Here is a 15,263-nt window from a genome sequence, read left to right as displayed (position 1 = left end):
TGTGCCATATGGACAACCCCTCATGGTTCCATGGAACACAGTTTGATAACCACTGATCTAAAGACGCCACATAGAGAGTGAGATGTTAGTATATCTTGTAGATCTATTGGTAGGTGCTTTCTTCACTTATTGAATTGATTTTGTTTTTTACTCTGAGTCTGATAAATTTCATAGAAGTAAAAAAGTAACTCCTGCTTTAGGGGCCAAGAGTCAAGGATCTTAGTATTTTGGAGGTGGCAGAGGTCCTGGAGATGAAATAAATTTCATGAATAAAAAGGTGGAGAGGAAAACTTAGCTTTGGAGTCAGGCAGACTTGTGTTTGAATTTCACTTCTGACAGCCTTAGTTTTCTCACTTGATAAATAGGATTATTAATGCTGACCACACAAAATCATTATGAAGTTTAAATAAGGTTACGTATACACAAGGCCTGCCCCAGTCCCCAGTTGCTAGCAGGTGATTTGACCTAAAATTAACAAGGTGTTGCTCTAATGGTAGAGTCAGGACTAGTGTCAGGACTTCTAGTTCAGCACTGTTTCTACAACAGTAGTCTAATTTGAGAAACAAATTCAAGTTAACTAATGAATCCATCTTATTGCAGGTCCCAAAGAACAAATATTAAGCCTACTGTTACCATTTCCCTTAGAAGAATTAGCACGGCAGAAAAAATAACACTTGGAGACAAAGTTGTGAACATTAACCATTATATTTCTGATGAATCTCTAACAGGGAATTTATATATAAATTAAAACACAATGGAGAAGTAAATGCTGTTAGAAGTCATTACCTTTTAGGGTAGGAGAATATTTAAATTATATTTCTATAAAAGCTACTCTACTGAATGACAGTTATGAAGTTATCTGGCTTGGGGGTGGCTGGGAGTGAAAGGAGGTGGGAGTCGTCTGACCTCCTCATTGGAGGCAGCACCCTCTCACACCCATGTGTGAGTCGGGTGGGAGCTCCATCCAGGAATGTATTCCTAGAGCTTCCATGTTTGTCTCTATCTTTGGTAATGGCATTCCTGAAAATTAAATGTATACCTAAAATGTGGTTTTTTATTAATTAAGTTGTGTCAAAATTTTACATGCTTTAGCATTTTTTTTTTTTTTTTTTGCGGTACGTGGGCCTCTCACTGTTGTGGCCTCTCCCGTTGCAGAGCACAGGCTCCGTACGTGCAGGCTCAGCGGCCACAGCTCACGGGCCCAGCCTCTCCGCGGCATGTGGGATCTTCCCGGACCGGGGCATGAACCCGTGTCCCCTGCATTGGCAGGCGGACTTGCAACCACTGCGCCACCAGGGAAACCCAGAACATATTTTTTTAAGTGACTAGTTTAGAAGAATGGATGTATGGCTTTGTTTCTACTTTGTTCAAACCTAGTCTATTTAATTAATTTTTTTTTATTGCAGAGTAAGACATGAGCTATGCTTTAAAATTATATAAAAATTATTTTTCAATATGGTACTTGAGTATATCTCTGGCACTTGAAATGCCTGAACACTAAAACGGTCTGCTAAGGGAAGTTGTGGTATTCCTTTGAAGGGCTAGGGCTTAAAATGAGCTGATTTAAAATAGGGCTAACTTTTTACCTGTTTGGATGCATCTGAAATAGGTTAAAACTGAAAATACCAGAGTGTGTCTCATATAGTAGGAAAATATTGTTTTGTGAAGGTTTTTTTTTTCAATTACATATATGTGCATAATTTATATATTTACCCTATTATGATGTAAAATATATTTCTTTCTGTGGGTAGCAGTCAAAATGTTGGAAAGCCACTGGTCTAAATCAGTGCTCTCCAGAATTCTGGTTGGGAACCTCTACCAATTTTTGTAAGAAAACAAAAATTGAATATGAATCCCAATATTAATTTAATATAAACATTGCTACTATTTTATGTACATTTAAACACATACACAAATTAAAGGATGATATAAAAAGTAAATAGCGGCTGTAAAATTTTCTTCCTGCGTCACACAGATTACTTCTTTTAGTGTATCTCTCAATTCCTTTAGAATAATATGATTTAAATTTCAGACCACATACTTGTTCAATACTATACTTGATTACAGTCCAAAAGCACTTGAGGGAAATTTACTCATTACTTATTGATGGCCTATTCAGAACAAAAAATTTTTGAGGAAGGACTTAAAAGTTATACTAACAGTTAGTAGGACAGCATATTGATACTATAAATAAAAGAAGAGAAATACCAAATAATGGTAGCCTTGTTAATGCAACTGTTTATATTTCTACATATGTCCCCTATATAAAAGACTAATTTGGAAAATCTGGTTATATAGAGTGAATCTAATTTAATAATTTTAATAAGATCTTGTATCAATAACTTTTATGAGTTTTTTTACAGGATTATATTTAGGTAATGTTTTAAACTTCTTATGATGTTAATTCTTGACTCATAGAATTAATTATCTCCATTAATTGTTAACGTGCTAATGTAGAAAATGTCAAAAAGAAATCATATTTTCACTTTTTACCCAGGAAACCTTAATTAAACCCAAGTTGCAGCTTTAAGTTTCCTGCGAGAATTGTAAGTATTTAGAAAACAATCTGAAATTGGGGCCTGTAATTGGTCTTGACTGGAAAGCTGTCACATAGAACACCTATGGTGTATCAGGAAGTGTGCCAGTCATTTTTACATACAATCCTATTTCATTCTCTCTGAGTTAAGACTTACTTTCATTTTAAATGAGGAAATCAGCTCAGCATCTGGTAGAGCAGGTCAGAAGTTGGATGAGCAACATCTGACTGCAAAGTCAGGACTTGGCCCACGATCCCTGAATCGTGGATGCAGCCACATCTACTGACTTGGAAGCTGAGCTCCCAACCCTCCAAAGGAAGACCTTTGACAGAGACCGCCAGGTGTCTACTCAAAGTCTTCTTCTCCGTACCCAGGTATTTCTCTAGACCTCATTTTCCAGGCTCCTTTGCAGCCCACAAGGCCAAATGGTAATGTCCTAGGCAACGAATGAAGAGTCACGTGCCATTTCCAGGCCAGGGTTGATAAGAAAGATGCACGTCTCGTCTATCATTTCTTTCCCCTCTGCCAGCTGGACGCTGGATGTGGAGGCCAGTCTGACCATGAAGGCAGCAGTGAGTCCTAATGGGATGGCAGAGCCTGAAAACAGAAGCACCACTTTGAAGAAAAGCACCCACCTCCCACCCCGGGCAAGAACTGAGCTGCATGTGCGTGTCTGCTGTGACATCCAGGTCCTGCTGGTTACAGCCCTTTAGACTACAGCATCCAGTAGAGCTTTCTCTAGGGGCCTCTGTTTGTGACAATCCAGCTGGGGGAACCAAGGACTAAGGGCTGCAAATGCCATCCTAACCACCTCCACCTCAGAGATGATTATTGTATTTTTATTTTCACAAAGAATGGAAAAGTTCAGAGGATCCACCCTGAAATGTTTGTCAGTGAGCCCAGATTTTAAAATTAGATAATTGGCAAAAAGTTTCCTGTATTCCTCAGGCATATGGGTGTTGCTACCTGGGAAACCAGCCAATACTGAGTACCGGAGGGGGTTGGGGGAGAGGGAGGATGAAGAACAAGTCGTATCTTAGGAACAGGGGGAAGTTAAACCCTGTGGAGCAGAGCCTGTATGCAGGGTTCATGTCCAGGGGACCTTCGCAGAATTCGGGGTGCCAAGCACGTGCAAACTGTTTCAGAGTCTAGAAGGTGGCTATTATGGATGGAACTGTGTCCCTCAAAATGAGGGACACAATTGAATATTGTGAATACATACGAATAATTCATATGTTGAAGCCCGAGCCTCAGAGTGCGGCTGTGTTTGGAGATGGGGCCTTAAAGAGGTACGTAAATTAAAATGAGACCATTAGGGTGGGTTCTACTCTAATCTGACTAGTGTCCTTATAAGAGGAGATGAGCACACACAGAGAGACACCAGGGCTGCACATACAGTGAGATGACCACGTGAAGAGGCAGCACGAGGGAAGCCATCCCCAAGCCAAGGAGAGAGTCCTCAGAGGAAACCAAACCTGCTGGCACCTTGACCTTGGAGTGCCAGCCTCTTCTTACTTGTGAGAAAATAAATTTCTGTTATTTAAGCCTCCCAGTCTGTAGTTTTTTGGGTTTTTTTTTTTTGCGGTACACGGGTCTCTCACTGCCGTGACCTCTCCCGCTGCGGAGCACAGGCTCCGGACGCGCAGGCTCAGCGGCCATGGCTCACGGGCCCAGCCGCTCCGCGGCACGTGGGATCTGCCCGGACCGGGGCACGAACCTGCGTCCCCTGCATCGGCAGGCAGACTCTCAATCACTGCACCACCAGGGAAGCCCCCAGTCTGTAGTATTTTGTTATGGCAGCCCTAGAAAACTAATACAGTGACCAATTACAAAAGTCTTCTTACACGTGAGCCATAAGAAAGAGCCGTTTCTGGCAGCAAGAGGGGCAGAGAAGAGAGTTTCAGAGCAAAGTCAGAATGATACCATTTCCTTGAACACAATTACCATCCCCCCTCCTTTCAATATTGCAACTCTTTTCACACAATGTCTCCCTCTATAAATATATAATTCCAAGATAGATGATTTCTAGTAAAGGCTTGAAAAGCTCAAAATATAAAATATTCATTTTCCAAACTCCTAAGTCGAGTCAATAATAGAGCATATAAGATGGTCTGAAAGATGTTCAGATTTTACTGGGAATATATACCATAATTACTTGATTCAGATATTATATATTTATATCCATGTTGACATTAAAATATTAAACCGCTCCTCCTCTTGCTAAATTGGTCCGCATTTAAAACATTAAATTGTTTTACTGTCCTCCTTAGGAACCAAGTGATATAAACTCGCATGAATATGTAGATCAACTCCTCTAAGCACAATATTAATTATTTCAAAGACAGCTGGAGGTCACCAGCTCATAGCAATTTCTGTGCATGAAGTCTCATTAATACAAGACATCACACAGTAAGGAAGAATAAAGTTTTATCACAGTTACTGCGTGTGTATGTGTGTGTGCGCACATGTGTCTCAAGTGGCCAACGTATAGAACTAAACACAGAACCAGCAGGCACTGAATGCAGCCTGTGGATGATGATGGGGGAGGAGAAGTAGTAAAGGAAAACATTCTGCAATTAGAACACTTTTTAAAAAGCAACATCTGTCCAAATCAGGAAATGTGGACTTAAAATCCAAACCAATTTCTGTCTCAAATAAACTTAAATTTTCTTGACCTAGAGGCCACAGAGAGCCGTGATCTGTTCGGAATAAAGCTGCGACTAGCTCCAGAAACGTGTGGCTCATGAAGATACAACACACTTCTCCTCTCCTGAGACGCTGGAGAGATGAACAGAGGGTCTGGCCCGCTGCGTCTTTCATGCCACACTCTGCCGAGAGCCTCTTTGGCAGCTGTAAGCTGCAGCCGGAATGCCCTGACATAAACCGTGCAACAGCTGCCGTGGAACTCCCCCAAAATTGAATGCAAAGCTGTTGATAGTGTCACCTAGAATTACCCACAAATGAAGGAGCATATTTAACATTGTTAGTGAGCTGCGCTTTTTTAAAATTCATAATCTGAGTATAAGATCCTTACTTTCGCCAAATTGTGATAAAATTGATTTTCTTGTCCAAGTAACTCTTCAGGGTCCCTACTATAGTTTTCTTTTATACCTCTGAATGTGAACTCAAAATTTACCTGTTGAAAAAGCTAATTAAAAGACTGTTTTCACACACGACAGCACCTGAGATGAGGAAGATAAGCATAAACAAAGCCATTCTCTAGCGTGATTAACACAATACACATAACAAAAATAATACTGAAAATCCTGAATACTTTGCACACGTGTTCAGAGTTTTCTGGCTAGGGGTGTAACTGGAATTGAGATTGCTTCTGGTCAGGGAAATTTGGCAAAACCTTTCAGGCAACAATTTGAAAGTTAAAAGCAGGCAAATATCTGTATTATTTAGGAATGTATAGACACAGGTGGTGATGCTATGAGGAAAAGCAAGGTAACGAATATCACGGAAGTCAAGATCATAGTTGCATCAAGCCAAGAGGGAGGAGGCTGGGGTTGAGGAGGGGACATGGAGGGCGTCCGGGATGCTGGCGATGCTGCCTTTCTTGACCTGGGTGGTGGTACCAGAGGTCCTCTGTAACTACACAAATCTATATAACAATATGAATGTATTTAAACACTGTTGTGTATGCATGGTATGTCTCATAATAAATTTAGGAATGCATCAAGCCATTTAAAATGATACACTTACGGGTCAATTAATATTCTATTGACTATGATGATAATCCTTCCAGCCTCAGGAGAACACCCTCTCTACTGACAATGCCAAGTGTACAGACTCCAAAATCGTGCTGGCTGCCAAGTAGGCCAGGGAGAGGAATTTGGTTACATACATTTTAATAAAAAGAGGAAGAAAGCCTAAAGACGCTGTTTTGAACAACTCTTGGAGCTGCCTTAGGGACTTACAAGCATCTTTCCTGAACTCTTTGGATAAGTAATAAATTTATACTTAAAACTGGTTTGCTTTCGCCCTTATAAAACAAAGGCAGAATGCTCTTCTTAAGAGTTCAGGGCAGAAGTAGGTGGAAAGAAATTATTTCGCCTTCTCCGCTAGCTATTCAAGGCATGCCCACCTTACTTCTGCTATTTAAAATGTTATTGCATTTTTAACTACTTAATAAGATGCAAGAGAAGCTGAAAGGCAGTTTGGAAGGTAGAAACCCAGGCAAAGTAAAAATCAGGGGCACAGTTTACTGGGACATGGGCTCCTCTGAAAGATAAACAGAGCAGAGCTGCTGCTGGTACCACTTCAAACAGACGCATAGAGTCACTTCGTTTGTAAAACGCTAAAGACACACACACACACACACACACACACACACACACACACACACACACGAGAGCATCAAACAAATGTTCAAGTCCTTTGTCCCCTGTGAAGCCGGATTCCACAAGGCAGCATTTCCAAGGCCAAACAGATGAGTGCACAAAGCCCGTTGATCTAGCTAGAACAAGCTCCTGGACACCATCAATTCTGTCCTACAGTTCTTTCTCTGGTCCTTGTCTGTGCACAAGTCACTCCTTATAATGAAGATACTTGATGGAGTGTTGTTCCGATCGCAGGCGGGTGGGGGGAGGAGAGCTAAAAATACATTCAGTAAATTTCCCATCCATCCTCTGCGCAGCGTGACAGAGGGCTGCGCGCCTGCAGGCCTGTCGGCTCCCTTGCGGGTACACAGCCAGACCACAGCCCCCCTCTGCCGGTCCCCCTGCCCACACCCTGTGCGGGTGGGAGGGGCTGCGGGGATGAGTTCCGGAATACGGAATGTGGGAAGAAGTGATGGGCTCCGTTTCCAGGCTTGGTCTCAAATCCCCCCGCCCCTCCATGATGCCCCTGCTCTGGCTTCCTGGTCTGGTCGGCCTGGGTGAAGAGGACCCAGTGGGGAATCCAAGGTCACTGACGATGGCAAAACCACTAGGTAACAGAAGGCTGAGTCTGAGTCCCTGAATGATGGGGTGCGGCAGAGGCCGCAGAGCCACGCCGCATCGGAGCATGGATGGGTGAAAATCACCCCTGCTTCTGTGATTTCAGTGTTGCTTTTGCTAGAGAAGTTAAATTACTATCCTGACTTTACACTGCCTCATACATCCAAACCACAGCAAAACTACCAAAATTGCTTAACCACCCCAAAGATGAGACAAAAAGTTTAGCATTACCCTCAAAAAATTAGAAGTTTGATTTCATTTCAAATAATTTTGAGGTAGAAAGAACATCGACTTTGGATTGGAAGCCCTTCAGCTGCCTGAATCCTGCTGCTGCCATTTTCATGGTGACTGTCACAATTTTTCAAGATCTAGGAGCCGGGAAGAGAATAGGCTGTATATTTCACAGACAGAGACAGACACTAGAGAATGTCTGTATGAACAGGCTTCTAAGCAGGTTGTTACTATTTTAAAGCTAATAATATGAATTGCCAAATTGCTTTTCAGAAATATTTAAATTTATATTTTTACCTCTTTTGAATATATGTCTATCACATTATATTTTATGCTTTAAAATTAGCTATTCTTTAGAACCTAATTACACTGAGCTTTCAATAACGGTACTGGCCACTTGCACATCTTCTTTGGTGATCTATTTTTTAATATATTTCCTACTTTGCAGTGTGGTTTTAGGAATTATATGGACTTGGATTATTTGTGTGTATTTGGGAAAGCATTGTTCTAAAGCCAACATGATCGTTTATGTTGGGTTTTATGCTTAGCTCCCTGAGAAGCTGACTAGAAAGCAGCCTTCTTGACTCTCCAGGCATCAAGAATATCTCTGTTTCTCAAAAGGGCTAGAGCTATCTGCCTCGTGGTTAATACTGCCGACTAAGACACTTGGGACACTACTGGACTGTAGCTGGTGAGTGGACTTATTCCATAGAAAGGAAATGGTTTTTCTATGTTATATGAAAATGGGAATTACATGAAAAGTGACCTGGGAGGAGAAGTGTTAAAAAAAAAGTGAAGCACTGAAGGCGGGGATGCACTTGGATGGCACCGGTGGCAATGCCAACGGCATATTATAGGGAAGGTGGGAACTATTCCCTCGGACACCCCATTGCTATAGGAAATCTGTGTTACCAGGACTCTTAATGGACTAAACACATTTTGCATAGTCGTCATCATATACATTTTATTTTTATTTTAGCTACACTCTAAAGTAAATCAACCTAGATCCCTGAGGCTCCACTGGGGTGTGTAAGTGATACTCAGTGCTAAGAGAAGATACACAAAATGCTCTGGCGTTTCAAATTAATCCCTAGCATAGGATGTGATAACAGTAGGTAGAGCAAAGAGACAGCCAATATTTCAAAATAATTATGAAGTTTTTCCCAAAGCCCTTAACTTCATGCAAGAGTTTGTTAGAGGCTCTGGAAATAGGCCATTTTGGCTGTGTTTGCCCATCTTTTTTTCAAATCCATCAACGTTTATGGAAAAACCTATGCTGGTTAGCAAGTCAGATCACTCGTGGACAAAATAGATAAGGGGAGAGGGAGTATTTTCGCGCTCGCTTGTGCTACAGTCTCCCATGGAAGATACCTATTGCCTGTAGAATGTTCACCCCGGAAGTAGTGCTCGAACTTTCAGCCCTGGGGCCTTTAACAAATACTGAGGGCCGCCCCCAGAGGCATGGCCTAGGCATTGGGATTTTAAAAACTGCCACGTTATTGAAATGTGCATTGCGGTTGAGAGCCCTGCCCAGAGAGAAGTGGGATGGGAGGGTGGGAGCAACCACACCTGGGTTGAAGTCTCAGCTCTACCCTTCCTGACTCTGTGATGCTGGGTACTCAGTCATACTGAGCCTTTACTTCTTCCTCTGAAAAATACAAATAATTCCTGCTCTTGAAGTTTGCTGCTGGTTTAAATATGGAAAAAGTGCCCCCAAATTAGGGATACTCTTCCCTTGAACTTCCTTTCCATATAACTTTTAGAGGTATAGTACTTTTTTGTTTACGGGCTAATCTACTCATATAGTGATTAAGAGTCCAAGTTCTAGAGCCACCACTAGCTGGCTCTGAATACCAGCTCTGTTACTTACCAGCTGTAATACCATGTGCACTTTAATTAAATTCTGTGAGCCTCAAACACTTCATCCATAAAATGGGCAGAACGACAACATCCATTCCGACAGGGCTTTGTGGGGATTAAATGGATGTACGTATGTAAGCATCCCAGTGGTACCTTATATACGGTAAGTACTCAGTAACGGCTCTAATCATTGTTTATTTTTTACTCTCAGGGAAATAAAATTCAGCATCCCACTCTTTCAAAGCATAACAACATTTCTGGACAAATGAGGAGCTCACACAAAGGAAGCAGAGTTTGTATATGAAAGGTGTTTTGAACCAGTTTTAATTGTTCATCATAAAAATTATGCAAATGGAAAAAGTTGGTTCACTGTTGACTAGTCACACCTTGAAGAATACATATGTCTAAAATTGAGCTTTGAAGGCATTTAGCTTAAGGTGGTTGGGAAAGGTTTGAAAGACTAGGTTTGGAAAAAAGAACATCTTATTACATATGTTTTGGGAGTAAGAGGTATCAGACTTCTATACAGAAATGGTGAACTTATATGGACACTTTGTTAGCAAGACATTTAGTATGTGAGTCATACAGCAATAGAAATAAATGCTTTATACTGCTCTTTTCTGGCTTCTGCGGGGCCAGTGTTATTGGAAAAATAGTTCCCTAATTCTACACACAGACTCTACTTTTTGATATATAGTTAATAGTCCCAAGAAGACTGATCTCAGGTTTTTTTTCTCATAACGTCACTATTCAAACACTAATGAAGGGTTTGTTTCCCAGGCTCTGGAGACATTAAATAATGAATTTTGGGGAAAGGGCTGTTTTATATGGATCTGGGGAAGTGTGAGGGTTAAATAGCTGCATTTACCACAAAGTGAGGAAGAACAATCTCGAACAGGGCTGGGCAAGATAGATACGTACTTCACATCGTACCCATGCCATACTAGCAGAATAATTCATTCTAGTTTGTGAGCATCAAGATATCCTTTGGCCTATGCCCAAGTACAAATACAACCACCAAGTACATTCAAATCTTATTTACCAGTGAGTCTCCCGTTTACAGCTTCATGCAAACCCCACGGTCAGAAAAGTGAACGAGTGGATTCAAGCCGTGGGTTCCATTGCAAGAGTATCCATCACTTGTGGTTAGATATGGACTTCGCCATTAAAAGAAAGTGATAAATTGGGAGTGTGGGACTGACATTTAAATACCGCTGTATTTAAAATAGATAACCAACAAGCACCTACTCTGCTAAGGGAACGAGCACAAGGACCTACAAGCACAGGGAACTCTGCTCACTATTCTGTAATAACCTAAATGTGGAAAGAATTTGAAAAATAATAGGTACATGTATATACAACTGAATCACTGTGGTGTACACCTGAAACTAACACGTTTTTAATCAATTATACTCCAATATAAAATAAAAATTAAAAAAGGAAGTGATGGCTCGAGAAATAAATGCCCCCTGCTTGCATAAACTAATCTTGCTTTAATTTTCTTGCCTAGCGATGTTCAAACAGATGTCTGAATTTTCAGCCCCTCAGTAGGGACTGGGTATATCTAAGATAGCTTTATTTCAGTAATTTTCCTCTTTCTGTTCTTAATCAGAATTAGAAATGGAGGGAAAAGTGCTAGACTTACCCACACAAGGTAGAGAGTAACCAAGCTGAGGGTCGTGGACAAACTGCCGATCATTGAGTCTCGTCACACAGTAGAGGTGGAAACAGTCTAAGCAAATCACGTGGCGGTAGCTGCACTGGAAAACCAGGACCGGGCTTCTGGTGGAGGTAAAGAAAGACATTTCCTCTAGTCCTTCTAAGGCTGGCAGGCAACGTGTGGTTTAGAACACTTTCTGTAATGTCATAGGGTTGCTTAGGGCATGCTCTATGTAAAGACCTGCGCTGCTAAGCATTGAGCTCATACATATCAATGCTACATCTTAAAAATTGGAAACACCTTGTGAGCTATAAAGAAGATTGATTTTCTTAATTTTATATTTTTTACATGACCATAGTTACCAATCAGCTATTTAAACCCAAGCTCAGATACAAGCTCTTCCTAGAAGCCTTCCTTGACTTATAATTCCCGATTAACCTACTCATCATTCCATCCACTTACATATATTTTGATTGATCCATTATTACATTGTAGTATTGAAAATAGACACTGTCTTCTTTACATTGATATTCTCATAGCACCAGGCATTGTAAGTTTTTAAATAAATGTTCCTTGAATTTAGTTATAATAATATATAGAATCTGAACTTCCCCAAAGTCGAAAGAAAAATTACTACTGCATCAAACAAAGTAAATGTGTTAAACAGTCATCCACATTTCATTAGCAAATGGAAAAGTAGAATTTAGAAATAAAAGATTATCTAGCAGAGATCCTACTACAAGATTTTGTCTATTGTGCTACCCCCATCCACCCAAATATTCAATTTCTTAAAGTTAGGGGATTACTAACAAATCAATACACACAAGTCCTAACAATTTTGAACTTCCTTAAAACACTTTGTAGAAAAAAATATCTCCTGAATAACTACGTTTCTGCTAGTAAATGAACCACATGATTTTATGACAAAAAGGAGACAAAATGAATATATTAACTTGAGATCAGCCCCAAGGCAATTTTAATAGTAAGAAAGTCATTAGATTTTACTTATATAAACCTATTTTCTATGTAATGATAACAAGATACAAAGTATTTTTCATTTCATAGCCAATTCTTAACAGATATAAGAGCTCTTCACAAGCCCTTTCCCTAAAAAAAAATGATATTAACATTAATATTAGAAGATAACTCCTTAACAATTACAAGATTTTCAAAATTCTGTTTCCCCTCTTATTTCAAAACAATATATAACACAAAACAAAATGGAAAAAAACCCTTGGTATTTTAATGTCTTGGATCTACAGGATGATGGTCAATTTCATCTAAGCATCCCTGAGGTTTTTATGTGTTTTCATTTCCCATCTCTGAGCCTACTGATGTCCCTTCAGGGCCATTTCCATTCCCAGGGCCTCTTTCAATTAGGTGATGACTGTGTTCTGAACTTTCAGCCTCTTCCCTTCTAACAACTTCCCCCTTGAAGATGATAAAATATAACGCTTTCCTATATCTAACAGGAGAGTCAGGCACACATGCACACAAGCGCATACACACCTCATTCCCTCTGTGTGACCCTATAGAGCTGCTATATCTTGCCTCCTTCTTTCAGAGCTAAGTTCTATGAAAAATGTTCTTCATTCTGATTTTAGCAACATGGTCGACTCAAACTTTATGGACTCTTGATCTGTTATCAACTCATAGAAACACTGGAGAAACTATGAGAACATTTATAAAAATGTTCCTATATATAACAAGGTTAAAAAGAAAGCTTGGCAATTACCCTGTAGAAAATATAAAAAGAAAACTTATATAAAAGCCAAAGCAGTCAGTATGGACTGTGGACTCTGCCACAGTGTCCCAGAGAGATGTTAAGATGCATGGCATGGTGCCACTGATGTAGCAAATGTGTTCTTTTCCATCCCTATTAATAGAAGAATAGAAAGCTCTCTTTCATGTATGGACAACAGTACACATTTATAGTTTCGCCCTTCAGTTAAAATCTGGTCAAAAAGAACTTACGCTATCTAGACAATTCAAAGAACATCAGTTTCTCTGGTTTATTGATTACATCCTGCTATTTGGAACAGATTAGCAAGAAATGGTAAATATACTGGAGGCCATGGTGGGAGATAAACTCCATGCAGATTCAGGGGTCACCTACATTAGAGAAGGTTTTTAGAGGTCTAATATTTGGGGCATGGAGGGACACACCTGACAAAATAAAGGACACAGTAGTCACCTTGCCCCTCCCCTGCTAAGAATGAAGTACAAGGTAATCACAGGCTCCTAGGACCCTCAGAGGCTGTGGTTCCCACAGAGTGACGCACATGCTCCTGGGGACACAGGAAACATCCCGTGGAAAATTCAGCTCCAGTGGTACCGGTTCCCTTCAGCCTCCTTAAACTGGAATACAGGCAGGAAGGAAAATTGACCATCCTGGCAGGGATAATTGACCCTAATCATCAGGAAGGGCAAGAGCTGCTGTTACACATGGGGGCGGGGGGAATTCACATGGCATCTAGGTGGTTCCATGGGACATCTCCTGATACTCCTATGCACTTTTAATGGCAAATGGACAAGGGCAGCAGTTATGGCTTAAGAAATGCATGGTGACCAGGATTTGAGACCCTTTAGGATATATATTTTATATATATATATATATACACACACACACATACATACATACGTGTGCATATATGTATAGATGCATATATGTGTGCACATGTACATATGCACATATGTATATATGCATGCATATGTATATTTTTATACGTAGATATATAGAGATAGAACAGATATATGTATATGTTGATAGATAACAGATAATGACAGAGGCAGAGGTAGTATATGCACATATTTCAGATAGAATTATCAGTTAGACTTCTTGATATAGTTATGAGGTAAGACTGCTCATCTCTTAAGAATATTCTTAGCATTTATGAAAAAGGTGAGTGATAAACATGACACCCACAGAAAGGTTATTAATCATCTGAGAAAATGAAATGAGTAAAATTCATATCATGGCTGGAGGGACTACATAATTAATTTCTCAGGAGCTAGATGAAACAGGAAAGGGGGAACTACTGGTATTTAAGAGCACCTACTTTGGGTTAGGGACCTTGCTAGGAACGTCACACATGTTTTTTCCATTTCACTGCCCTAAAGTCAGCTCCCCTGACTCTACTATTCACCGTGTTCCTCTCTCCACCTCCACCCTCTCTGTGGGCATGGTCCTAACCTATCTTAGCATACTTCTAGCTCCTTTACTCCTAGACCCATGCTCCTTATCATGCATTCCTATAGTACAATATATTCAGATATATTTATATTGAAATCAAAACTCCAAATTTCAAGGTCCAGTTCAAGTGTGAAGACCTCCAAGGGACTTTCTCTGGAGCCCCATTCTTTATTAATTCTTTCCTTTCTCTTTACCTTTTATCCGTAAGGTCTATTCTCAATGTGTTTCAGATATTACCTCTTCACTTTTATTCAAGGTGAATACTGTCAACATTAAATGAAAAGTCATGAAACAACAGAGGCCATTCTTGTTTAACCCTTTCATGACCCAAGCATCACCATATACAGCACTGAGCCAACGGTAATTACACTATCAATAGTTACTGATTGTACCAGTGGATAAATGAATGGAATGTTTTTACTTTATAATTTCTCTGCTCCCCATTTGTACATTTTTCACTCAATTAATTATTGAGCATCTACTTGGCTAAAGAAGGCACTTAATAAATACGTGTGGAATATGGCACTGAGTGAATGAGTAAACACTTTATAGTCAGAACTGTTTTAAGCATTGGGAAACACATACACAATCCGAAGGCATAGCTGGGTGACACAAAATGCGTGTGGAACAAGCATTACAAGGAAACATATGCAGTCACTAAACTCTGTTGCCACAGAAGCTAGGAGAGGAGGGAAATAAGACTCAGGATGGTACCATTAGGGAACCTGAGCTGAATTTAAAAGGATGGGAATAGTGACATCGGGCCACTGGAGAGAAACATGGCTCCTGGGCAAGGGAGGAAACCCAGACATAGAAAAGAATTCTTGGAACAAAAAAGT

General features: G+C 40.3%; 1 protein-coding gene across 2 annotated transcripts in view; it reads right to left on the bottom strand.

Moving 5' to 3' along the window:
- Positions 1 to 15,263, bottom strand: part of PRKN (parkin RBR E3 ubiquitin protein ligase) — a gene marked incomplete at its 3' end in the record, with an annotated part of 1,244,701 nt that overhangs the window by 359,468 nt on the left and 869,970 nt on the right. For both annotated transcript variants that reach the window (XM_082855877.1, XM_082855878.1), the window contains exon 7: positions 11,217 to 11,353. In XM_082855877.1, the coding sequence (XP_082712003.1) occupies positions 11,217 to 11,353 (137 nt within the window). The remainder of the gene's footprint in view (positions 1 to 11,216; positions 11,354 to 15,263) is intronic.

This window comes from Leucopleurus acutus, assembly GCF_964270905.1.
Source record: "Leucopleurus acutus genome assembly, chromosome: 15".
In the NCBI taxonomy this organism is placed as follows: Eukaryota; Metazoa; Chordata; class Mammalia; order Artiodactyla; family Delphinidae; genus Leucopleurus; species Leucopleurus acutus.
Note: the sequence above shows the minus strand (reverse complement) of the source record. Positions and strands in the feature narration are given on the sequence as shown.